The 27,987-nt window shown below is 24.1% G+C and overlaps 7 protein-coding genes across 7 annotated transcripts; 5 read left to right on the plus strand and 2 right to left on the minus strand.

The window, feature by feature from the left end:
• Window positions 1–1,184: 1,184 nt before the first annotated feature.
• Window positions 1,185–3,060, plus strand: PCHAS_1103500 (ATP-dependent RNA helicase DDX27, putative; the record flags this gene model as incomplete). The annotated part of the gene is made up of 3 exons (XM_016798517.1): window positions 1,185–1,729; window positions 1,844–2,614; window positions 2,880–3,060. 3 exons carry the CDS (start codon window positions 1,185–1,187, stop codon window positions 3,058–3,060), a joined length of 1,497 nt encoding a protein of 498 aa, XP_016653913.1.
• A 71-nt stretch (window positions 3,061–3,131) lies between these two features.
• PCHAS_1103600 (conserved Plasmodium protein, unknown function) lies at window positions 3,132–4,204 on the minus strand (the record flags this gene model as incomplete). Its single annotated transcript, XM_016798519.1, has 4 exons — window positions 3,132–3,227; window positions 3,313–3,375; window positions 3,536–3,734; window positions 3,885–4,204. 4 exons carry the CDS (start codon window positions 4,202–4,204, stop codon window positions 3,132–3,134), a joined length of 678 nt encoding a protein of 225 aa, XP_016653914.1.
• A 1,629-nt stretch (window positions 4,205–5,833) lies between these two features.
• PCHAS_1103700 (ATP-dependent helicase, putative) lies at window positions 5,834–7,945 on the plus strand (the record flags this gene model as incomplete). Its single annotated transcript, XM_733354.2, has 1 exon — window positions 5,834–7,945. The coding sequence occupies one exon, from the start codon at window positions 5,834–5,836 to the stop codon at window positions 7,943–7,945; it is 2,112 nt and encodes a 703-aa protein (XP_738447.2).
• Window positions 7,946–8,779: 834 nt separating this feature from the next.
• PCHAS_1103800 (MOLO1 domain-containing protein, putative) lies at window positions 8,780–10,401 on the plus strand (the record flags this gene model as incomplete). The annotated part of the gene is made up of 6 exons (XM_739784.1): window positions 8,780–8,907; window positions 8,994–9,050; window positions 9,209–9,295; window positions 9,391–9,526; window positions 9,737–10,055; window positions 10,301–10,401. 6 exons carry the CDS (start codon window positions 8,780–8,782, stop codon window positions 10,399–10,401), a joined length of 828 nt encoding a protein of 275 aa, XP_744877.1.
• Window positions 10,402–11,140: 739 nt separating this feature from the next.
• PCHAS_1103900 (2-oxoisovalerate dehydrogenase subunit beta, mitochondrial, putative) lies at window positions 11,141–12,259 on the plus strand (the record flags this gene model as incomplete). Its single annotated transcript, XM_739783.1, has 1 exon — window positions 11,141–12,259. One exon carries the CDS (start codon window positions 11,141–11,143, stop codon window positions 12,257–12,259), a length of 1,119 nt encoding a protein of 372 aa, XP_744876.1.
• A 1,200-nt stretch (window positions 12,260–13,459) lies between these two features.
• PCHAS_1104000 (centrosomal protein CEP120, putative) lies at window positions 13,460–14,803 on the plus strand (the record flags this gene model as incomplete). The annotated part of the gene is made up of 1 exon (XM_739785.2): window positions 13,460–14,803. The coding sequence occupies one exon, from the start codon at window positions 13,460–13,462 to the stop codon at window positions 14,801–14,803; it is 1,344 nt and encodes a 447-aa protein (XP_744878.2).
• Window positions 14,804–15,099: 296 nt separating this feature from the next.
• PCHAS_1104100 (conserved Plasmodium protein, unknown function) lies at window positions 15,100–27,852 on the minus strand (the record flags this gene model as incomplete). The annotated part of the gene is made up of 1 exon (XM_737044.2): window positions 15,100–27,852. One exon carries the CDS (start codon window positions 27,850–27,852, stop codon window positions 15,100–15,102), a length of 12,753 nt encoding a protein of 4,250 aa, XP_742137.2.
• Between the last annotated feature and the right edge of the window lie 135 nt (window positions 27,853–27,987).

The following is a 27,987-nucleotide window of genomic DNA, read 5'->3' on the forward strand; positions in this document are numbered from 1 at the left end:
CGAGTGGAAAATTGAAAAAGAATAAATCCTGAGCGAATGCATAAAGATATACCAACTATAATAGCAAATACTGTGAAATGATATTTTCCTTCGTATATCTATATTTATATTTTATTTTTAGTTTTTATATTAAACATAAATTTATTCGTTTATAATAGTGTTTATATTGTGTTAATTGTTTTACCCCTTCTATATATAAACATCTTTAGAGCAATAAAGGATATATTTTCACATTATACACCAATGCACCGAATATAGCTATTTTCACATTTTGAATAATCCCCGTTTTAAAAGTAAAGGTAATTCTAAAACTAAAAACTTTGCCAAATTATAGAAAAAAGGAAAAAATAAAAAAATGCATAATATAAAATAAAAGGCGAAAAAAATTAGACATCATAAATATAGTAAATTTTTCAAATATGAAAAATTATATTTCACATAATTTTTAATTTTCCTATTACACACCATATAAATTTTATATATGCACAGTTCATAAATTTTTTATGTTTTTCAATGTTTTTGGTGTTTTGTTGTTTTTGAATTATTTTAAAATTATTTATTTTTCCGTTTGGTTTTTCCATTTTTATTTTTAACAAATTTGTTTAGTTATTTGAAGTTTCAAACAAATTAAAACAAAATAATTTATGTTAATTCAAAGTATATACAAAATATGTGTCTGCATATATTTTAATACACCTTCTACAAATATAATAATATATATTGTTTGAGTGTACTACATGTGATTATAAAGAAAACATAAATATTATCGTTTTATTGAATATCCACATTGTTAATGTTTTTTTTTTGTTACACAAAAAATATAAAATATTAATACAATAATAAAAAATTGTTTTAATTCATTTTCATCTTTTGAAATCATTTTTAAATTAATTACAATTACAACATACACACATATATGTATATATTAGAGAGGCTTTAAATTTGTTGCCGCCATTAAATATATTATTCCCCCCAACCAATTTTTTTTTTGTCTAACACCTTTCCTATATGTATATATTTTTTTTTTTGTTCTTCAGTATTTTTCTGGTTTCCCTCTTTGTATCCTTTTTCCTTTCGCTGTCTACTTCGATATTTTTGTTCTGCTCGATCTTCATTAGCTTTTATATTTTAAAAGCATTTGAAACGGAGATCGAGGAAAAGGATTTAAAAAGTCAAGACTTATTATGTTTATTACGCCTTTCTTAATTTTGAGCTTACTTAGTTTAATAAATAGTTATAATATAAATAAATTTACTAAAAGCTTATCCCCTTATGTAAAAGTATTACACCAAAATGTGAGAAATACAAAAGAAGATAAAAATCATATTTATATTCAAAAAGACAACCATAAAGAGCATATAAACTTTAACATTGAGAAGTTTCCTGTTAAAAATGACGCCATAAATAATAAAGATTTATATTTTTTTAAAAATAATGAAACCTTTTCTACCTTGCATGTTCAGAAATTATTGGTAGAAGAATTAAATAAAAATAATATACAAGTACCTTCAATTATACAGTCAGATTTACTAAAATATTATAATCAAAATTCTGAAAAATTAAAAAATATTATTATAGCTGCAGAAAATGGTATAGGAAAAACTTTGTCATATATAATTTTCATTTTAAATCATATTTTAAAAAAGAAAAAAAATGTTTTTGTCCTGATATTTCAATATAATAGTTTATTGTCAAATCAATGCTATGACATCCTTAAGCGTCTTTCCAGGTAATGCACTTCAAAACTGTTTTTTCTTTGCCCTATTTTGTAGTATTCCTTTTCTATACTTATGAATATATAAAGAGAGAAAAAAAATATTGTAACCCCTTCTCTTTTTTTTAGAGATATTGATGTAAAAATAAGCTGTTTGAAGAATGATGAAACAATCAAATTAAATACGAATTCAATAGTAATATCTTCCCCAATAAAATTTGTTGCATACATGAAAGAAAACAAGGATGTAGTGACACCTTTTTTGGAAAATTTAAATTTTTTTATTATTGATGAAGTAGATATTATGTTCGATAAACCATATATTAAATATATTAGTGAAGTATATGAAGAAATAGCCAAACTGAATAGCCATAACGGTGAAGAAAAGAATAATGACAAATGTAGTGATGATAAATCGAAATGCATATCAATTATAACATCGTCTACATTATCTAATAAAGGAGAAAAATCTGTGTACAAAAATATTATTAACTATGTAAAAGATTATGTTATGATTAAAACATCCAATTTTCACAGCATTCATCCTTTTATTAATTATAATTTTATAAACTTACCAAGCTATAATATTAATCAAAAAATTGATACGATAAAAAATATACTTTTAAAAACAAACCATAAAAAAGTTATTATTTTTTGTAATACTGTTAAAAGTTGCAACACTACATTTAGTATGTTGAAACCACATTTTGATAATATTTTTTCTTTTAATTCTTCTTTAAAAAAAGAAGATCAAACACTCATTTTAGACTATTTTAAAAATTCAGAAGATAATGTTATACTTGTTTCTACCGATATTATACACAGAGGAATTGACATTAAAAACATTACCCATCTTTTCCATTTTGATACACCTACGAATATTATAGTTTACACTCACAGGTAAAAAAGAAAAAAAAAATGTAAATTTATTTATGACTAAGCAATAAAAAATTTACTAAATATATGACCAAAAAAAAAATGTGTATTTGGCTAGCTGCCAAACAGCTTGTCCATTTTCGACAAAATTATATACCATTTTTTGTATTTATTTTTAAGCATACAATAATGAACATATTTATTATATTAATCAAATGTGTTATTCTTATGTTACCAAAAAAAACATATACATGTGCATATACATATTTATTCTCTTTCCCATTTACAGAAATGGAAGAATATCGAGAGGCGCCAATACGGGGGATATATACATTTTCAATGACGCCGAAAATTTAATAACAAAAAAAATATATGATTTCCATAAAAATAATATAAAATTTGAGGATATTTTTAGCAGAAAAAGATCGTTACGAAAAAATTATAAAAAACAACTGAAAAAAATCGAATAAAAGTTACAAATATATATATATACAATGCAATATACTATGCAATATTTATATATACATATATGTCAATATATCTATTTGTATAAATCATTTATTTCATCCAATTTTTTCTTTAAATCTCCTTCATTGTTTTCTTTTTTGTTCGCTCCTTGTTTTAAATTTTGAATAAACTGAAATTTTTAAAAATTAAAAAATTGAAAAATCATTAAAACATATGCTTATTATAAAACTAGTCACACACATAATATATTATACCTGTAGTGTCGCGGATATCTTTTTTAATTTCTTGTTCTTATTCTTTTCCAGTTCAACCAGGTTCTACAATACAAAAAGGATATGTACATACAGTGTGTATAGTATAAATATTATTACAATTTGTTAAGCTAATCACTAAAAAATTAACATTCATATAAAGCAGCATGCAACTACAAATCTAAAATATGATTCCATATTTAATGATATATAAATAAAAGGATACTCGAAATTTATCTTTAGTATTGACATATTCCTTGTTAACTATATTCAATTCATTATGCATCTCTGTAATCGAATTATTTAATTGTTCTGTATATTTTTGACATTCTTTTATTTTATTCCACAAGTCATCAATATTTTCTGGATACAGTGGGGGTTCAAGGGTTTCCAATAATTCATTTATTTTTTGTTGTGACTTTTGCCTTTCAAAAAAAAAAAAATTAAATATAAATTTTTGTAGCCGTTTGAGACATGCATAAATACTTCTGTCTATATCATGTAATGAACTAGATCAATGATCTTATCAATCTAAAATGTATGAACATATATATTTTTTTTTTCTATAAAATTACTTGAACTCATAATATTTCTTCTCTTCACCCTTCATAACAATGGGCAACTCTGAAATCATCGAATTTAAATTCATTAATTTACTTTTTTGTATAAATCTTTCCTTTTTTAAATTTAAATAACTTAACTTATTATTCTTGTGTATATCATCAATTGTTTCTATATAGACATCGTTGTTTTTTATCATTCTTTCAGATTCTTCAATTTTTTTGTTCTCGTCTTTTTTTATTTTTTTTTTAGCATCCAGTATTCCATGGATTTCTTCATTCTTTTTGTGCATATTATCAACGTAAGTATAAAAATCCTTTTTCTTTTCATCCATTTTCAAAAAATACAAAAATGAAAAAAAAGTAAGTCCAAAATTTAATGTTTTTCAAACATATGTATTTGTATATGTACTTATATCTCTATATTATACATTTACATGAATGTATAATATAATATATATACTTTTTTGATTAATTATTGGGAAAAATATAATAACAATTTTGTCCCATTTTGTAAAAATTGCTCATTCTATATGTATAAATATGTGTGCCCAAATTATTATTTTTATTTCTTATATAATTAACTGTTCATATTTTTATTACTTTATTTCCATTTTTTTTATTTTCTTTTCGTTTTTTCTCTTTTTTTTTCTTGCCGTTCATATTTTATTTTACAATTGATCTTTAATTTCGCTCTATTTTTATGCCTTTTTCGATATTTTGGCTGTTTTTTTTTTTTTGAAATAAAAATATGTACATATAAAAAACAGACCATGCTCACTTAATTATTTAAAACCAATTAAATAGCAATTTTTTTAACTTAAAAATTGTTGTAAAAACAAATACATAATGTAGATCATAAAAACAGGTTTGATAATTTTTTTTATTAAAATGGTATTCGAATTTGTATAATCTTAACCTGTCTTGTAACCGCATTGAATTAGCAGACAAATATATACTTATTCAGCTATACATTATATGCATACGCACACATATTGATAAGTACATTACCCTACCAAACAAAGGGCAATAAAAAAATGGCTAAACCATTGAAAAGAACAGTTTTATTCTATTTTCCTAATTTGTTTAAACAATCCTTATCGATATTCATAGAAAATCCATTTGAATATACTCCAATTAAACCGAAATTTAAACATTCTTATGTTTACTTCCCTATGCTTTAACTATAAAAATGCTTAAATAAATTATTTCAAAAATATATTAATCAAAATTTTAACGAAACCTTATAGTAATAACACTTTATATAATTCTCCTATAAAATAGCAAATGTGATACAAAAGAGAAAAAATATTCACACACATATATAACCGAAATAATAACATCACAGTAAATTTTTTTTTGTAGCTTATTCTTAAAGTGTTGATTTTTCTCAAATTTAATTAACCTTTTCATGATAATTTTATAAAAGTTTGGATATTCATGATATTTTATTATTCTCAAAAGAATGTGCTTTTGTTAATACATATTTTTTAAATTTATTTTTTGTATTTATTTTTTATTTTTTTTAATTAAAATTATATTGGTGCCGCACCAAGAGATTGATAACGTATTTAATTTTTTTTAACTTGCTTGCCATTTTTTCTTATACCCTATGAATGTTCCAAATGTTTGGGCATTTTTTTAAATAAAAATCGGAAAAAAAACTGATTTCCAATTCGACAAATGATCATGCCATTATTACATTTCTCATACAGCTCGCTATATGTATTTTTATTCTATTCCTTTTTTTTAAAATTTTTTATAATATAAAATATTTAAGATAGAAGAATGAATGTTCCAAAGCAAGAACAAAATAAATATATCGTATAAAATTTCTACACCTGCTGTTTTGGTTTCATTTTTTTTCTCCTCTTTCAAATATACTATAAAGTAAACACATATTTCTACTAAAGAAAAAATATAATATAAATAATATTATAAAAAACAAAAGGAAAAGACGAAGCATGAAATCATTATTTTGTAGTGTGTTAAATAATAATGGTAGAAAATTAAAAATACATATTGCCATTTGCTTGTTTCTGCTGTATCTAATCAACATACCCTTTTACAAGACAAAGAAAAGGAATCATTTTAATTCGGCTGATAGAAATTTGTTTGTAAATGTAAGAAAGGGATATAACTATTATTTTGATAATCAAAAAAATAATTATTTTTCACAAAAATGTAAAAATTATCACAAAATAAGAGAACTTAAAAATGCCAATATACAATGTAAAGAGGTGGGGGAAGAAAATAAATTGCAAGATGAAGAAAAAGAAAATATTGAATTATTTTCTAACATACCCCAAATTAATCAAAAAATTGTCGAATTTTTAGAAACAAAAGGAATAAAACATATGACAAAAATACAATCAAAAAGTTTTATGCCAATATATCAAGGTAATGATATAATAGGAAGATCCGAAACGGGTTCTGGAAAAACCTTAGCATTTGCTCTTCCATTAGTTGAAAAGTTATATAAAAATATAGAAGCAAAAAATAAATCTAACGAAATAAATTCAATAAATCAATTATCAGATGGCGGAAATAGAAATATCAATAACGATAACATGGATAAAGATCCATATATTTTAGTTTTAGAACCAACTAGAGAATTATCAAAACAAGTAGAAACAACATTTAAAGAAATCAGCCAATTCTACAATTTTAATATTATGTCTATATATGGAGGAGAAAGCTATACATATCAAGAAAATAAATTGAGAAAGGGAATCCAAATATTGACTGGTACTCCTGGACGTATAATTGATCATATAGAAAAAAAAAATTTGTCACTCCAAAATATAAAATATCTTGTTTTAGATGAAGCAGATGAAATGCTAAATTTAGGTTTTACACATGATATTGAAAGAATATTAAGTTATATAAATATTAAAGATGCACAAGTACTTTTATATTCTGCTACTACTCCATCATGGATTAAAGATATTAGTTCTAAATATTTAAAGAACCCAATATTTATAGATGTAGTAAATACTGTTAATAAAACATCAAAAAATATACAACATATAGCAATAAAAACACCGTATGATATAAAAGAAAAAGCTATGCTTTTAGAAGATATTATTTTAGTCAAATCAAATGGAGGACAAGTTATTATTTTCACACGAACAAAATTAGAAGCCGACATTTTATGCTCAGAGGGGTCGTTTAATTATTTATCTTTTTCTGTATTACATGGAAATATAGCACAATCTACTAGAGAACATACAATGCAAAGATTTAGAAATGGAATGTTTCAAGTCTTAATTGCTACAGATATTGCAGCCAGAGGATTAGATATATCAAATGTAGATCTAGTCGTACAATGTTACCCTCCTAGTTATTCAGCTACTTATATACATAGGTCAGGTAGAACTGGAAGAGCTAACAAAAAAGGAATATCTATTGTTTTATATTCAAATGAAGATAAGCATGATTTAATAAAAATAGAAAAAAATTGTGGTATTAAGTTTGCTACAGAATCATTACCAAACAATGAACAAGTTTTTCATTCTGTTTCTAATATAACTTTAAAAAAAATTGAAAATGTAAATACTGAAGTTATACCATTTTTTCATAAAAGTGCAAATGAATTAATTGAAAAATGTAGCTCACTAAATATTAATAATATAGATTTAATATCAAGATGTCTAGCTATTATTTCTAAAAAAGAATACATAAAGAAAAGATCATTAATTAGTGGCTTATCTGATACTATTACTTTAACATTTTTGAATAAAAAACGAAAATGGAAAAGTACTTCTGATGTTATTTATTGGATTAATAAAATATCTAATGAATTAAATGTTAATGTATTTAATAAAATTTTACAAATTAAAATAAATAATAAAGATCAAGCATTTTCTTATTTTGATCTTAATCAGAAACTAGCTGAAAACTTAATTCAAAATTTTAATAATATGGCAAAAATAGAAAATAAACAAATATTTGATTTATCGATTGCTCAAAGTATTCCTCCACTATCTGAATTATCATCCGATTCCTATCGAACAAATACTTATTCACAAAAAAAAAGAAATTATTCATACAAAAGACGTCCATCTTACTACTAAAATGTATGTGTATCCCTTTTATTTCATTTTAAAAATTTATGGAAATTTTTTCTCAAAAATAAAACACAATAAATAAAGGGCCTACCAATTTTCACAATTTCATACATTTTTCAGTTATATCCAAATTGGCTAGATATTTTTTTTTTTTTTTTGGAGAATTTTATTCATTTTGGCTAGCTGGCTATATTTTAAAAAAATCAAAATAATAACGATAATGATAACAAAATATATTAAAGAAAAAGACAATGTTATCGTTTGACTATTATAAGAATAATTTCACCTTATTTTATTCCATCTATACATATGTATATTTGTTGGTATATATGTTTCCCGTAATTTTCTATACCTGCTTATAAATTTTTTTTTTCCTATTCATTCAAATATATTTATATATATGTGTGTGCATTTAATACACACAATAGGCAAATTCTATGCCTGTTTCATTTATTTATGTATTCCAATTATTAATTTTATTTATATAGACATTTATTTATTTAATTTTTTTTGTGAAATTATTTTTTTTTATAAACAATATATGTTAATATTTACCATGCTCGCAAACTATTTGCAATCTAATAAAATTATTAGGCATTTATTCAAAGCACATATATATATTATCCATCCAGTGCATATTCATAGAAATGACAACAAAAAATGTTGCTTTCTCTGTCTTATTTGTTTGTTACTCATAACTTGCAAACATATTTATATATTAATAATATCCATTTTTAAAAAATTTCCAGATAGCATATCATTTTATCACAAAATATATATTACCGTTTTTATTTCTTATTAATTATTTATTTTATAAAATCGATTTAAAAGAGCTTCAAAATGAAGCTAATTTTCTCAGTAATACACTGTTTGTTTTTTTATCTTTTTTTCAATTTTACAAAATGTGAAAAATTTAGTTTAGAAAATAAATTTCATTTTAATGATGTAAAACCACCATTAGCGGGGCTGTAAGTATAGACAAAGAGTCAATGACCCAATAAATACATAATAGGAATTTGTACATATTTACCATATGCATGCTTTTGTTTGTTAGGAGGAATAATACTAGTATCTTATATCCACTAATTCAGGATCTTGAAGAAGAAGAAAAGTTCGAATGAAATTTAAGCACACTATAATTGTTGATACATATATTCATTTTTTACACCTTTATATGCATTGATTTTGTGAATAACAATTTTTTTTTGCGAATTTCTAACTTCACAAAAAGTTATATAAATAATGTGCTCTAACTTTTATATTTTAAAGAGTATATTCAGAGAATCTAGACATATATGATGAGACGAATTTTCCTAACCCTTTTGAGAGCCCAGAGAAATGTGTGTTATCCTTGGGGTAAATAAATATGAACATTAAGACGAAAAGAAAAAAAAAATATGTACAATTATTTTTTTATTTATATAAAACGACATTAAAAATATTATTTATAGGATAAGTCACACATGGATATGTGATCCATCAAATATTATAAAAATAGAAGACCAATTAGATATTGAAGCTATTCTACTTAAAATACGCGACACCAATTATCACAGTTGCTCATCCCATGGAGAATTTTATTACCAAGTATGAAAAATATAAAAAAAAGAAACATATATGTGCATAAAAATATGTGAAACAAAATGGTGTTTCAACTAAGAGATATATTTATTTTTGTTTTTTACAAATACATTTTATTTTTTATGGAATTTTTCTTTTATATGATTTGTTAAATTATTCTTTCATGCATTAATAAGTTGTACATATTTTATTTTCTTTTCATTTTTGTACAACTAGGTAGCAGTAGCTATAGTACCGGATATTTTTGTAAGCAAAAATAGTTCCGTTGAAAAATCCATTCAAGAATTTGCTCAAAATACATTACGAAAATGGGGTATAGGAAACAGGCAATGCCATGACGGTATTTTGCTAGTTTACATAAAACGTTTGGGCTCTTTTATTGTATCAAAAAGGGAAGGGGTTGAAGATAAATATATAAATGAAACAGAAATAAAACATATATTTATAAATTCGTATATCGCAACAGGGTCTATTAGCAAAGCGCTAATTAGTTCACTAAATTTTATTAACAATAAATTACCCTCAAGACCACAAAGTAAGCAATGCGCAAAACCGTACGAAAAATCAATATACACACAATACATAAAAAAAAACATGTGTGCATGTTGCATACACATATGTTATCAAATATTTATTTTTTATATTCTTACATGTCATTCATGAATTAATATTTTTCATAATAAGCTTGACACATTTTTGTCCAGCATTTAAAACATTTTTTGATGACCTGAATTTTTTTACTTTTTAATATGCCATCATACTATTTTATATTTTTTACAGAAATGACCAACACGGCAAAATTGTTTTTATTATTAATGATCATTTATATAATATCCATTACCATTGTATATTTAATCACCGTTGTATATAGAGTAAACTAGCCATGTGAGATACGTATTTTTTGTGACTATTTTTTTTTTTATTTTTATTTTCCCTATTTTTACATTGCTTGGTCATTTAATATATCGTTGGCTACATTTTGGCTGTTTTTTTCTAGTCAGCTCATTTTTGTTTTTTTTCACACTAAATGGAATAATTATTACTTAAGAAAAACACATAAATAATCATAAAGCATAGAGATATATTTTTTATATTCTCTTTACGTAATGAACAATTATAGGGGCACACATAAAAATATATTATATATAGTTACTTAAAAAAAAAATATTTCATGTTCATAATTTTTATTCCTATTCATATGAAATGCACATTTAATTTTATCACATTTACACCAGCACAGTTAAAAAAAAAAAATAATAATAATATAGTAATATAATAAGGAATCCAATAAATATATATATGCATAGATGGCATGGAAATAAGTTATTTTATTATTCTTCCACCTTCTTTATATATTATGTACAGATTTGTTTAACATTTTTTGTGTGCTTATATATGTACGTTTTTATATCATATTGCGCGTGTAAATTTTTTATTTTTATTAAAGTCATTTTTTTTATAATAAATAAATTATATATATGTATGAATATAAATAATTTTCCATATGAAAAAAACTAAGCAAATATAATGTATCCATGCCAATCATAGTGCCATAATTTCGTTAAATTAGTGTTACTATTATTCTATTTTTATTTTTTATAAATCCGTTTAGCATATAAAATGAGAATACAGTCCGTTTCAAATATTTTAAAGTCAAACTTAAAAAAAAATGTGCAAATCAATGGAACAAATAAAATAATTCAGGGAGGAATAGCCACAAACTCCCCAAGATGTTTCTCTTCAATCACAAATGATTTAAAAACAAAAAAAATGAATATGTTTACAGCAATCAATTCTGCTATGCACAATGTATTTGAAAAAGATCCTAAATCAATACTATTGGGTGAGGATGTAGCATTTGGCGGTGTATTTCGATGTTCTTTAGATTTAAGAAATAAATATGGAGATAAAAGAGTTTTTAACACACCCTTATGTGAACAAGGTATAATTGGTTTTGCTATTGGATTAGCTGAAAATGGATATACTACAATTGCTGAAATACAATTTGGTGATTATATATTTCCAGCTTTTGATCAAATAATAAATGATGTAGCTAAATTTCGATATAGATCTGGTAGCAGTTTTGATGTAGGAAAATTAACTATTCGATGTACATGGGGTGCAGTAGGACATGGTGGATTATATCATTCACAAAGTCCAGAAGCATTTTTTGCTCATGCATCAGGTATTAAAATTATTGTACCTAGTGATGCATATAAAGCAAAAGGATTATTACTTTCTGCAATTAAAGATCCTAACCCTTGTTTATTTTTCGAACCCAAAATATTATACAGAGCATCTGTTAATGAAGTCCCTATTGAACAATATGAATTAGAATTAGGTAAAGCAGATATAGTAAAAGAAGGTTCTGATGTAACTATTGTCACATGGGGTTCATTAGTGCATAAAATGAAAAATGCAGCGGATATTTTATTAAAAAAACATAAAATAGATTGTGAAGTCATCGATTTACAAACAATTGTACCATGGGATATTGAAACGGTGCAAAAATCTGTTGAAAAAACAGGACGATTATTAATTACCCATGAAGCACAATTAACTAACGGATTTGGAGCAGAAATAGCAGCAAAAATACAAGAAAGATGTTTTTACAATTTAAATTCACCAATTAAAAGAGTATGTGGTTATGACACTCCATTCCCTCATGTATATGAACCATTTTACATCCCAGATGAACATAAAGTTATCTATGAAGTAAAAAAAATGATGAAGGAATAAAACTACAAAATTGCTTGTTCGCTATCTATTTTTTAATCATTATATATATCAAACCAAGGCAATTTTATCCCACCATTATTTGCATAAACCACAGTTTTTTTTTATCCATATTTAGTAAATAGCTGAAAAATATGGACATGTATCGTAGCTATTAGAAATAAAAAAAAAATAAAATATTCAGACAAATTGCTTTATTAATAAATTTATTAATCTAATCTAGCTCATTCCATGAAAATTGTCACTGTGTAATAATTGATGTATATATGTGTTGCATACATATGAGCATGTTACACCTGAATTTTTTTTTCATCTCCTTTAAAATTGTTATGCCTACATTTAAGAAGTGTAAAAAATAGCTTCTTATAATTTTTTACAATTTTTTCCATTTCACTGTTATTTTTGAAATTGGAAAATATTAAATACTTAACTCCGAAAAAATGCATATTACAAAAGCATTTTTTAAATAATAAACTCAAATTACTTTTTTAAATAAAGATTAATTTTTTCATAAATTTGATATGGTTAAATCGTGATGGTAACAAATAAGCCATTCGTACTAAAGGGCAACAAAACATTTCATGAACAAAGTAGCCAAATTAAAAAAAAAAAAAAAAAAACTTAAAATCACCTGACCATGCAATAATTTTTTATATGTTTACTAATCTATAATAGGAACATATATCAATATTTATAGTTCCCTTTTTTATGGAGCCCAAAATTTAGGCTTTGTAAACATTGATGATATGTCACCTTTTAATATAAATACACTTAAACATTGTTCATATAATAATTTTATTTTTTATTTACATAAAATATTATTTTTTCCACATTTTATTTCACAAAAAAAATAAAGTAATAACGTATTGCCAGCATTTTATATCATTGGTGATTCACTCCTTTTGTAAGAGTTATGTGATTTTATAATTTCTATTACTATTACTATTACTATTACTATTATTATTATTTTTTTTTTTATACTTTTATAATTCTTTCTAGTGTATATGAATTGGGTTTCTATACTTACTTAAAAGTAGGAAAATACTCGCTCGTTTTTAAAAGTGAGATCTCCAAGTATGAAATGGGATGATGCTAAATAGCTAGCTTCAACTCTTAAATTGTATGTATAACCAGTTTTACATATTAGCTAGCCATTTGTTTGTTGTAAAGTTGATTGTTCATTGGTAAGTGGGATAAAAGAAAATGGGATCCGAAGAGGGAAGTGTAGCAAATACCGTTGAGCAGGCCGAAGTAAATTCAGCAAATGGAAAAGGTAGCGAATTTGAAGAAGTAGGAGACATAACTATGAGTGATGGGCTTCATCTACAAAATGAAAATCAACATGATTCTACAGATTTTAAAAAAATATGCGAATTAAAAGAGCTTTCTCAATTAGGAGAAAATAGAAAAAAAGTTATAAAGCATTTTAATGATTTATATTGTACAAAAGGTGATAATTTAACAAATTCTTTAATTGAAATATTTTCAATAGATATTAATTCAGATACTATTTTATATATTTTACAAAAGTATTTACATATGCATGGGTTATGTATACCATGCTATAAATTTATAAATAATGTTTCTTGTGAATATAATATAAAATGTAGGTGGTGTCATCATAATTCTCATCTTAATACAAATTCAGGTTTATACCCAAACAAAATGTTACATGCAAAAAATAAATGTAATGTATGCACACATTTTGTTAAAGGTAGATTATGTTTATCAAAAAATGGATGTAAGTTTTGTCATTCCTTTGATCATTTACCTAGCTATATTAAAACAAAATATTACAACACATTAAATAATTTATATAAAAAAAAATTGAATACAAACATTATAAATAAAGATATATTAAAAAAAATGAAAAAAAGTATGATTAAAGAAAATAATTATTCTACATTCTATGTTTTGGATAAAGATCTAATGAATATATTTTATGAAAACGATAAAAATAATAAAACTAATGACGAAACTAATCAAGATAATTATAAACAAGAATCGAAAGAAGGGTCTACTATTGCTATACCAGAAAATAATAATATATATGATGATCAAAATAATAAGAAAAAAAAAATTACTATACAACATACATGTGATGAATGTAATAAAAATAAAAAACCATGTTTAGATTATTTTCTTTCTTCAAAAAATTGTAAAAAGAAATGTCCTAATTGCCATGATGATATACATAAAAATAAATTTTCAAATTTATATTTTTTAACATATATGCATAATAATAATATTTGTAATGTTTGCCCACAAATAAATGAAGAACGATGTACTTGTGATCAAACAACTACTTATTGTCACGACACTGATCATATATCATTTGATATAAAATTTAAAAATTCCATTGATGTCGCTTCACAATATTTACAAGCACAGTTTTTATATAAAAAAGAAAAAGAAATCACTGAAACAGCCAATGAAGATGAACATCCCTCAAATCCAGACCATGAATCTAATGAACCTGCTAATGCATCTAATGTAGATGCACAAGATGATGATAACACCCTAGAAAAGGACGACCCAACAACATAGCCAAGAAAAAAAAACAAACCCACCTAAATGTGATGATCAACCTTTTCTATTTTCCAAAAATTCAATTGTTATCAAATTATACAAATAAAATTTTTATTTTTTTTCGGAAGTCTACATACAAACGGTCCTAAAAATAAGGACCAGATTATGTTTATACAAAAATATGATCAAAAAATGTGGTAGCAAACTCAGCATTCGATGCAAATCGCATAAAGGTTAACATATTTATAAAGGAAACACAAATTTGTTAAATATATAAATATATATGCATGCATAAATTGATAAAAAAATAAGGATTATAATATTGGGGGTGGGACTTTTGGAACTACCATAAGGGGAATATTCGAAACATCAACAAGATTGTTTGCTTCATCGTATATGTAATGTTTGGACTTATTTTTTAAATTCCTATTTTTAGTAAGATCAAACTTTCTATCTTTAGTTAAATTGACTTTTGTATTTTTAAGTCTTGGTACATAAGGGATATCAAAAAAATTATTGTTATCCATTTCTTGCATCTCATTTGATGAGTTAGATAAATTATGATAATGTCTTGAGTAATTGGCATTACTATTAAAATGACGTAAATATTTTTTTTCAAACTCTTTCTCATCGTATTTTTTTTCATTTTTTGTTTCATATTTTAGTATAACTTCAATTTCATTTTTATTAACATGTGACGTAACAAATGGCGAAAAAACTAAAGGCACATGAACTTTTATTTTTTTTTTCTTTAAAAGAATAGACAAGGGAATAACAGACTTAGCTATCAACATTTCATCTTTATAAGATGTACTCACCAACATGTTCTTATACTTTCCTACATGATTTATTTGGCTATTAATCAGGTCTATTTTGTTTTGGTTATTTTTTAAATATTTGCTAGCATTATAAAGATGGTTTTGAATTGTATCTCCATCTTTTGAATAATCGAAAGTCAAATTATTTATTGTATTTTCATCTGCTTTATAAAAACAAATTTGTACTGAAAAATTCTTTAAATAAAATTTCAAATCATATAGATATGCTGATTCATTATTTTTTGTAAATATAGATCTAAGCTCACTAATACTTGGTAATAACAATATTGAAGAATGTTTAAAAGCAAAATAATTATCACAAAAAAAAATCGAAGTTTTTTCTTGAACTTTATTTAGTATATGATTATTTTCTTCACTATTTAAGATATATGGGAATATTCCATTTTTATTTAATAACTTGTAATTATTTAAAACTATTTGAAATGTCAAATATATATTTATCTTCTTATTATTTATAAGTGGGAATGAATATTTAATTCGTTTCAATTTTAGATATATTTTATATTTACTATCTGAATTTGTACGTTTTAAAATGTTATCATGCTTATCACTTTCCATAGAACCACCATCAGCATTATTATTATTGCTAGTGTAATAATTTGAATTTTTCACAAGTTTACATTTTTTTTCGTTTCTCATAAAATCGTTATTATTAATTTGTTCTTTAAAAAGGTTCCACTTATTTAGGTCATCATTTTTTATATTATTATATTTATATAAATTTGTTTTGTTTTCACAAAATAAGTTATTTAAATTATCTAGTCCATGTCTACCTTCAATATTTCCATTAATTCCCATATCAGTCTCCACTTTATTTTTAATGCTACCAAAATATGGAAACTTACTTATGTTATGCACATGCACATGCACATCCACATCATCTTTGTTTATATTCCTTGTGTGCAGTTCTTCTTCCATCTTTACTTCATCAAAGAGCTTGCTCATGATGTTTGTGTTTGCCTTTCCATTTGAATTGTTATCATTTTCTTTTTTCACACCGCTTTCCTCATTATTGATTACATTTTGATTAACCAAATTTGATGTATCTTCTTTTTTGAAAATAGGAGATTTTTTAATTACATTAATACAATTGTCATACATCAAAGAAAAGGCATGTCTTTGTTTTTTTTTTTTCTCATTTTTGTTTTCTTTATAAAATGAAATTATATCATTTAAAAAAAGGTAAAGGAAAAAAAATTTTTTTTTTTTTTTTTCATATTGAACTAGCCATTTTTTCCAATTATGTATCATACACCAATCATTTTCACTTAATCCAATTTTTTCTTTTTTCATTTTTATTTCCGATTCTTTTTTAGATGAAAAACTCAAATCGCTACTTACATACATATCTGAAGATAACGAATCTGCAATTGTTTTATCATGCTTACTTTCGCACATATTCTCATTCTGTTCCGTTTTTTTGTTCACCTTATTTTCATACTCCTTAATTTTTGCAACCTGATTTTGAGACTTTAAAACACAATTTATAAAATAAGCTGATTGAACTATTCCCACTTCACTAACATTAAAAATGTATTTATATATGTCTTGAGAAAAATAATGCACAAAATGAATAAAATTACAAGACAACTCTTTAATTGCTAATATCATTAATACATCTCTTAAAGAAAAATATAATGAATTATTATAATTTATAAATTGAGAAAAGTATTTTCTAAAATATTCTATATAATTACTATATCTACAATTTTCCAACGCATTTAAAAACATTTCTAAATTCACATATTTTTTATAATTTGCATTTCTTATTACATCGCTAAACATGCGTTCATAAATTGGGGTCGCAAGAAGGTCATCGCTTTCGCTATACTCATCATTTTTGTCGCTTTTGCTTGTAAAATATATTTTCACAAAATTTGGAAGCATTAATCTGATTATTTTTGGCCGTTCTTTAAATATGTTTTCTTTCCCTATTTCATATTGATAAGAAATATATCCCATAATGTTTTTCGAGCACGCTTCACACATTTTCAAATCTTTATTTTCTTTACCCTTACTATTATCTCTACAGGTGCAAACATCCTTACTATCGTTCAATTCGTTATTCGTTTCATCATTACATAACATGTTATCTTCTTTATTGTCATCCAAGTTTGATATAAAAGATGATTCTAGCATCGGATAAAATAAACGCTCAGCACAGTAATTAATATTTCTATCTTGATGCATCATATTTTTTATTTTAAAAAAATGTTCACCTAATATTATATCTTCCGAATGATAACTAAATGAAATTAAAGCTCGAACCACAATTTTCCCTTCAATAAATAAATCAGCTATTTCAATAATTTCATTATGTTTAATTTTTATATTACAAATATTTAAATATTTATTCATCATATTTATTTTAAAATGTTTTCCTTTATCTTTATTAATTAAGTTTGTTCTAACACTCGTTCTTTCCTTATTCAATGATAAATTTCCATCTGTCTTTTGACCTTCTTTCTCCGAATAGACCGTTTTATCTAATATTTTATTTTCATCTTTATTAGTAGCAGAATCAGATTGGCCAATTTTCTCTTTATCCATTTTGATTACATCTCCCAATTTTGCATTCCCAAGATTTGTTGAACTATTTATAATGCTTGGAATAGACGAAGAGAGAAGTTTAAATTCGGAATGATTATCCTTTTTATAAATTTGTACATATATAGAAACAAATACATCTTCGCTCTTTCCCTTGCCTTTCTCTTTATCTTCATAAAACTTATTTTTCACAAATTTTATAAAATTCATTGGTATAACTAGATCAGTAATAGATACATTTACAAAATTTATATTTTTCAATACATTTCCACATTGCTCTAACTTTATCACATCTTGCATATTTTTATTGTTTTTATATTTATATTCATGCTTGTCCTTTTTCAAATTTGCACTTCCTAAAGATGGTACATGCTTCCCATTTTTCGTCAACACGTATTCCCAACTATAATTAAAATTGCCATCTGCTTTGTTCTTACCCGAAATTTCTTTTGTTTTTTCTGCAGGCGCTAAGTCGTTTTCTTTCTTCAACATGCTAACGATTGCACTTGCTTCGCATTTCTCTACCTGCTTTATACCTTTTTTTACTGTAGAAAATGATGAACATGTTATATTGCTACTGCTTTGATCCTTTTTGGTAACCTTTCCATGAACGGTACTGAAATTTACTGAGCTTGAAGAGGATTCTTCCATTCTTGTTTCATAATGTATGTCTAGATCTAAAAATAAAATATTCTTATCATCTTTATTATTAGATATAAAGCATAATGTTTTATTTTCATTTTTATTATTAATTACAGAAAAAAATTCTAATATATGTAAAGTTGCTTCGGAAATAATCTTATCTTTATACATCAATTTTAATTTTAATATATTTTTATTTTTTTCAAATAAATTTATTATATCCATTTCGTTAATTGTTGAAAAGTTGTGTTCGAATAAATAGTTTAAAGACAATACGTTATTTTCTGAACGATCCTGACCAAGCACATTGTCAATGACGATCTCTTTCATTCCGAAGCAGCAAAAGTAAGATAACTTAAAGTGGTTATAACTTATGCTGTTCCCAGACTTGCCATTCTCATCATAATTTACAGCATTTGCTACAAACTTTCGAACTCCCGTAAGTTCGCGTAGTACTATTCGAAAAGTGTGAACATAAAATTTGGTGGCCTCAAATATAGGAAGTAATATTTTTTTCCATTTCAATCCTTTTATATTTTTTTCAAATAATTCGATTATTTTTTTTTTTGAAAGTCGCTCATCAAATGTGTTACCAATCGGAGTAGAAAAAATAGTCGATTTGTTTTTTTGAAGGTTGTCTAAAATTTGATCTGCTTCTTCATATGCTGAAAATTTCATCAATAATTCATCACAATTTTTTCTTTTTACAAACTCATTCTTAATGTTCATAAAATTTATCCATTCATAAGAAAAATTATAAACAAAATTATAATTTGAAAATATAACACTATTACTTTTTTTATCGAAAAAGGAAATAAATTCATCAACAGGAATTTCTAATGTATTTTTTTTTTTACCAATCTTTGGAAATAAATTATTATATTCTTCTTTCAATATATGAATATTTATAAATATTCCTTTTTTGAAATCCTGTTCATATAAAATAAAATCATCTGGAATAATATTTTCCAACTCTTCAACATTAAAATTTAATAATAACGAACATGCATTTTTCATTTCTTTTTTTCTGATATCTTTTTCTTTTACATTCTTTATACCAAAATATATCTGTTCATATCTTAAATTTTTTTTTATTAATAAATTACTTACCTTTATAAATAATAAATATAATACTCTTTCTAAATTTATTATATTAAAACTAATATTATAATAATATCCATTATTTTCTGAACTCCCAATATTGTATTCTGAATTTGTGAATTTCCTTTTAATCTTTACGATCCCGTCTTTTTTATATGTCACCATTCTATTGTTGCTTTCACATTTTCTTTCTTCCTTTTTTACACTATTTTCGGTGTTTGAAATGTTTCGATGTACCTTCTTACTTTTTATGCTTACATCCCTATCTTTATGCATTACGTTGTCTTGTAAAATATTATCTTTTGGTTGTTTTAAAAGGGTTTTCCATTTTTCATTCCCACTACAAACGCTTTGATCAGATAATACTTTTTCTTCATTATCGCTATATGTGTCTATTAATTTATTATTATTATCTGATGAAAAAGAGTTTTCATTTTTTGCTTCTTGTATACATGCTTTCTCAGCAATTATTAATAAGTTGGAAAAATTTATATGGGCTTTTAAAATATATGGATTTAATTTTTCATCACCTTTTGAATTATCTAAACTATCTTTATAATTATGTGTGCTTGATGTATTATTTTGAATAACACAATATTTATTTAACGGATGAAAAAAATCGTATAACTCAGCCCAAGATAAAAATATACCATGACATGATAATATATTTTTTAAATCGATACTAGGTATTAAATAATCTGCTTCTTCTTTCCTTATCTTAATTATATTATCATTATTAGTTGTCTCATTTTCTTCTCTTGTTTCTACTCCTTTATACCTTTTCAAGGAAAAAATATGTTTATTTTTTAGAAAAAAATTTAATAATTTATTTTTCAAATAGCTAGTGTAATAATCACCTTGCTTGTACATGTCTTTTAAGAAATCTTTGTGAAAAATAAAATTATTATACAAACTTAAATGGATAGAAGTCATATCAAAAACATATGAATATTTTTTTGTAAATATATCTATATCAAATTCTGAAAATATATGATTAAAATGTTTAGATAAAATATTTATAAAAGAATTTCTTGTTTTTATATTTTGAAATAATTTATTTATATTTAAACCAGAGGATATACATTCATTGAATAGCATTCTTATATACATGTGTGTCATATAATTTATGTAATTTTTATTTTTGATAATATGTCTATGCATGTATTCTTGATCATTTTCATTTAAATCATTTAATATTAATTTGTTAAAAGACATATAATACATTGTATTTTTAATAAATATATCCATTTTTTTTTTTTTTTCATTTTTTCCAAACTCAATGGCTAGCTCATTACCACATTCATGCAAATTTATTCCATAATGTGGCTTACTATTTCTACTAGCATTTTTCATATTACTACAACAAGATACAATATCAAATAATGTACTTTCAGAACAATTAAATATGGTTACACCATTGAAAAGTGTAACTATATAATTGTTTTGTTCTAATATATTGCATAAATTTAAAAAAAATTCATCAATTTTTATGTCTAGCATTTCAAATATAGTATAAATTTTATTCCATTCTTTTAAATCAAAACTGCCTGACCTGGTCATAATATTTTCAACATTGTGCATAAAATAAAATTTTTTATTTGGCTTGTCATAATTATTAAAATGGAATAATTTACGTATATAATTTGAATACACATTTTTTTTTTTATATATACTTATAATTCTTTTTACAAAATCACAAAATAGTAATATATATGGATATACCATAAATGCATATTCTTCTTTTTCAAATTGTTTTTCTTTATGGCATATAAAAACTTCTTCATATAAAAATGGAAAATCAGTTATTTTTATATTACTATAACGGTTCTCATCATTTTTATTATGTAATATATTTACTTGTCTCATTGTTTTGGGATACATTTTGGTTTTCATTTTTTCCAACTGATGAGATTTCAATTTTTTTTGATATACTATAGAGTCAGAATTTTTAAAAGAAAGTTTTATTATATTTTTATTTTCCCCTTTTGTAAGTACATCATTATTTTCCACTTTTTTATGATTCATTATTTTATCACACAAAACAAATAGATAAAAATATTCTCTAATATATTTAATTATATATTTACATTTTTTAAAATAATTTAATAATAATTTATTTCGATCTTCTAATATGTCTTCTTTATTATTTGTTAAAATGATACTCGAATCTGTATCTTCATTTTTATAATTTGCATTTGTTTTAATTACTCGACATGCATCAAATATTTCATTATATGCATCAAATAAAGATGTAGAATCATTAGAAAAATCGCTTTTTAATTTATATATATTTTTTTTTATCGAATTTAAACTTTTTTTAAAGTTTGAAGAAAATGTATTCATGTTTTTTTGTACTATCTCATCAAAATTTGCAGAAAATTTTGTTTCATTCTCATTTGATTCTGAATCTGTCTTAACATTTTTTGTTAATAATTTTTCCATCTTTTTTGAACACATACGATTCACTAAAATAGTGAGTCTTAAAAAATCTTTTCTAAAAAAAATATCTTCATTTTGATGGTAATTAGATAATAAATTTGATTCTTTTAAGAGCTCGAAAAAGTCATAAAATGTGTAATACTTATTTGTGTAATCATTTATATTTATATAACTAATTTCAAATTGAAAAATTTTCAAAAAAAAATTCTTTAATAATTCTTCCCCAGACAAATATCCATTATTTGAAAAATAGAAAAAAATACTATATAAAGGAAGAAAGAAATAATCATATTTCGCACCCTTTTTTACAACACTGGTAGATCGTTTTTTTTTATTATCACCAAAAGGAATTGAATAATTATTCATCTTGTCCTGATTATTAGCATGGTAATATAGCATATCTTTTGTTTGTTCATATTGTTCGTCTTCTTTATAATGCATGTTCAATTCTTTTCTCTTATGTTTCACATTTTGAAGAAGCCCATCAAAATTATTTTTTTTGTCACAATATAATTCATCAGATAAATTATTATCAGTCATGTAACAAAATTGAAAATGAATTCTATTCCAATTATTCCAAAAGGATTGTATAGAATCAAAAAAAATAAGTTTATTATTTATACTATCAAATGTAGATAAGTCATAAGATAATAAATTACAAAATAATAGACGTATATAATTTTTAGAAAAATCTAAATTTAGCTTCTCTATTTGTTTATAAAAATCTGTATAAGAAAAAATTAAATTCTTTGAAAATATTTTTATATTTATATTTCTTTCTTTTAAAAGTTTAAAAAAGTTTTCCAATACTGATCCTGAAAATGTGTTTCCCACCACATCCTGATCTTCACTATATTTACAAATAATTTTATTTATAATACTTATATGTTTTTTTGCGCTATAATTATTTATGGAAATTAATTTAGTTACTCTTCTAACCTTGTTACTATTATAATTATCATTCTTTTCAATCTCATTAATTTCTTTTTCATACCATTTTAACAAATTTATTCCAATGTCTATCGATGTATATATTCCAAGTTTATCCATCAAATATAGTATATCAAAATTTTTTTTTTTTTTATCTTTTTCACTTTTTTCATAATAACTTTGCAAGCATTCTCCTACATATTCGACACTAACAAATCCACTTACTATCCTACTATACAAAATGATTAAACAATTTTTCCCTCCATGTTTTATATCCCTTCTGTTTGCTGCTTTGGCAATTTTGGGAGAAAGCTTATTTTGATGGTTCCTAATATATTCACCTTTATAGATTTGCATTATGTTTAACTCATCATCTGTGTCTTTCCATTTTGGAACTTTATCTACATCGTTAGTATCATTTCTCTTTTTAAAGTCTAGACTATTGGATGTATCTTCATTATGACTTATCTCATCTTGTGATGAATCATCCATCAGTTTGCAATGCTTGTCATTATTATTTGTTATAGGGAAATATTCTTGAACTGGATTATAATCGTGTTGCTTACTTTCTAACATAGATAAAGTCAAAGCAGGATCATTCATATTTTCTGCTTGACTATTTCTTAAACTATTTTTACTTTTATCATGAATGCAATTTAGATTGTCATCCTTTTCAGTGGCTATCACTTTTTCTTCTTCCCAAAATGCAAACTGTCTATTTATTTCTGAACGAGTTATAGGATCCTCTTTTGTAGATTCAGCTAGATAGCCATTTTCTGTGTCTCTACTTTGATGTGAATATATGTAGTATAGACAAAGGAAAAATGTTATATTTACTTTTTCGATCCCTTTTATTTCATTTATAAATACATGCATATCTGGTGAAATATATTTATATTGACTATGCATAATATATTTAACAAGAAAAAATAATTCATATGCTGAAAAATTTTGATTATTATATTTATTTAAAATAAATTGTAAAGAGTGTAAAAAAAGTAAGGATGTACAAGAACATATATTATCTTTATCTTTTAAAAATATCGCTAGTTTTTCATTTGCATCTTTCTTTTGAATATTTGGTGATATACTCATAGTTTGTGTTGACATATATTTTCTGACTCGTTCAGAATAATAATTATTTTGTAACATTATTTTAAATATTTCATTTTCTAAATATTCAATAGTTATATTATTCATTTTTAAAAAATCAAAAAATCTTACTAATATATCATATCCATATAATAAATTTTTTGTTTCATTTATTCCTTTTTTTATAATTAATAAAGAGAAAAGAGAAAAATGTATTTTTCCATTTTTATTATCAAAAAATAATAAACATAATTCATCGAATATTAATAAGTCTACAAAAACTATGCCAACCTCTTGAAAAAATAAAAAAAATTCATCTTTAGATAAATAATTATCATCATCGATATATAGACTGTCTAAATATTCACACACATCATTAAGCATCATATTTTTATTATTTTTTAAAAATAATTTATTTGATAATTTTTCCCATTTATTATGTATTTTATTTATATATTCTTCAAAGTTATTTTTTAAAATATATTTTGAATTATTTTCATTAATAAAATAGTTATTATTTTCTATATCATCAATTATTAAATTAACAATTTTTTTATTCACTCCAATAAGAAATAGTTCTTCTTGAATACACTGTTTGTTTATGTAAATACTTTTCCCATTCTCATCTTTATATAGCACCGCTTCACCATTGTTTAAATGTCTTTCATCATTTTTTAAATTAGAAAAATAGTCTATGTCTTTCTCACAGCCTTTTAAAGGGCAAGTAGACTCTCTCTCTGTTTTCTTCTCCCCAAACTTTGAGCCATTTTCAAACGTTTTATTTTTATTTAAAATTGTGTCTATTATTTCATTACCTCGTATATCTCTCCTAAGGACTTCTCTGTATATTTCATAAATATCAATATTGTTTGTGCTATCTGTTTTTGTCAAATTTTCTGACTGGTTCAATGAAATGGTCTCATCTTGGGGCTCTGGTGAAGCAAAACAATTCGCATCGTCATTACCAGCATCTAAGCACTTCTTTACGTTTGCAAAATAGTTTAAGGAAAAGTTCATAACATGTTCATACATATTTTTTAACCCCCTAACCATGATCATACTAAATATAAAATTTATATTATCATTACAAAATTTGTAATTAAGTTCAAGATTTTTTTCGACATATGTTATATTTTTATTATTTTTTAAATCTGTTACATCTGTTTTTATGATTCCTAAACAGTCTCCTTCTATTTCTTCGGGTTCTAAAATGTTTTTTTCTCTTATCAATGAGTTATCCCATATTTCAAAAATGATTTCAGAAATGTTTATCAGTTCCCTTTTTGAAAATAGTAATATACAGATTTTTTTTTCATTATCAATGCTAAAATTTTTATAAAAATATTTTTCATCCTTAAATAAGCGAACGCAAATAGAGAGATTGCCAAATGGGCAACCAGACAAATTTACAATCTTATCAATATATATATACAATATTTCATCATCTACTTTGTTCATATTATTACATTCCTTTATGTTATTATCATTTCTCTGCTCCTTCATTTCGCTTTCTTGTAATGTCACATTTTCTGACTCTTTACCCTTGTTCTCATAATTATTGTTTATACTTAAAATGTTTAGCTTATCCAAATTTTTATAATTTTCATTTTTGTCATTATCACTATTTGATTTAGAGCAGTCTTCGTTAGGGCCCTCCACACAAGTCCCTTTGTTTTCGATTTTCTCAAAAGTAGAGTTTGTCAAGCAATTTTCCATGCTGTTTTTTACTTTCAATATGGTTACACGTGTGTAGAATAAAAAAACGGGTTTATTACAACCACTTTCTGAGTCTGAACTTTTCATTCCCGTTTCTTTAACTCTAATTTTTACATTCGAAATTTGCATCACTGGTATTTTTGCGAAACCTAATATTTCACAATTGTTTGGCAAAGAAAAAGGATACCCAAACAGGTTCACATCTTTATCTCGCACATTTTTTGTATTCCCACTTTCGATGCTACTAGCATTTTCACCACAAATCAAAAGAGAGCCATATTCTATATTTTTCAAAACTTCTTTATCAACAGTAAAATATATTTCATAAAAAAAGTCGACAGAATCTTTATTTATTTTTTTGCTTTCAATATAGAAACTATGATAAGTTTTCTTTCCCTTTTCAATGTATTTTTTATTTTTATAAAATTCGGTTAGATGTCTATATTTACTTCGATCACTATTGGGTAGATTCATTTTTGGGACTTGTTTGTTTGCATTTTCAGAGTTTTCAACTTTTTCTTTGAAAATGTTAGAAGTCAAACTGAATCCTCGTTTCCCTTCTTTTCCATTTTTATCAATTTTCACATGTTCATATCCTATAGGAATACAAAAACATGCGTAAATCTTGCCATAATTTTTTATTTTTTCATTCATAAAATGTGTAGTGTTCATACTATTTTCATCACTTCCAATATATAATTTTGAAAATTTTAAAATAATCGTTTTAGAATTATTCACATTTTTTGTAATATATGAACATCTATCTATTATTGTATAATTTATGTTTTCAAAATATGTGCTTGGTATGCTTACTAAACTGTCTTTATCCTTTTTCATTACATGAATAGGTATATTAACTGTTCTTGATACTTTTTGCTTACTCTTTTCATCTTTTTCATTTTTCGATTTACTAAAATATTGAGAATATATTCTTCCACCTTGTCCTATTACATTATTCTTAGACTCGCTATAAAAATAAAACTTATTTTGACCATCACATTTATTCAAACTATTTTTTTTATTTGTATTATCACCTTTTGGTAAATCGATTAAACACTCGGAATTTATATTATACTTATTATCATATGAAGATGATAATTTATGTTGTTCCATTTTGATGCTTAATTTTGATGTGTTTATAGTAGGCGTGTTTATGTTGTGCCCCCCTTCAAAGTCTGCATTCTTAGCTTCTTCAACACCTCCATTGTTTTTATTTTGTTTTTCTTCCTGTACAGGAAGCAAACTGGTGGTTTTACTTTCACTGTCTTCATTTGTGTCACTTACTAAGCGGCTACTATTCATCATTAGATTTTGTAACCGATGTCTAGAACTAAAAGTGTAGTCTTCAATAGATTTGTCACTGTATTCGTCTACGATATTGTTATAATTTAGAAGAGATGGTGATCCATCTACTTCAAACAGTTCAAGGAAATCATTTTTGTGTCTTATATTTTTACAACTCTCATTATCGGATATATTAGAAAGCGATAAATTATTATGACTAACATTTATAATATTTTCTATTGAATCATTAAAATTGTATGATATGTCTGGCATTGTTTCTATTCTTTCGTTTATTAATTGATGAACTATTTCATATTCTTTAATCTCATTTTTCATAATTTTTTTACTATTTTTTTTTAATTCCTTTATTTCGTTTAAAGTCTTTTTACTTTTTTCATTTCCACATGATAGCATATTATATAATATGCTACTACCAACCGATGAGCATATACTTTCATTTACTTTTTTTCCCTTCATATTTGTTAAGCTATTTTAAACACACGTTCATAATTACATATGTGTGTGTGTGTAAAAAAAGTCGCTGTTTTTTTTTTTTTTAAAATAATTTCTAAATACTAAAACATGGCAAGTACATTATTATCGAAAAATATT

The sequence above is a fragment of the Plasmodium chabaudi genome (genome assembly GCF_900002335.3).
Source record: "Plasmodium chabaudi chabaudi strain AS genome assembly, chromosome: 11".
In the NCBI taxonomy this organism is placed as follows: Eukaryota; Apicomplexa; class Aconoidasida; order Haemosporida; family Plasmodiidae; genus Plasmodium; species Plasmodium chabaudi.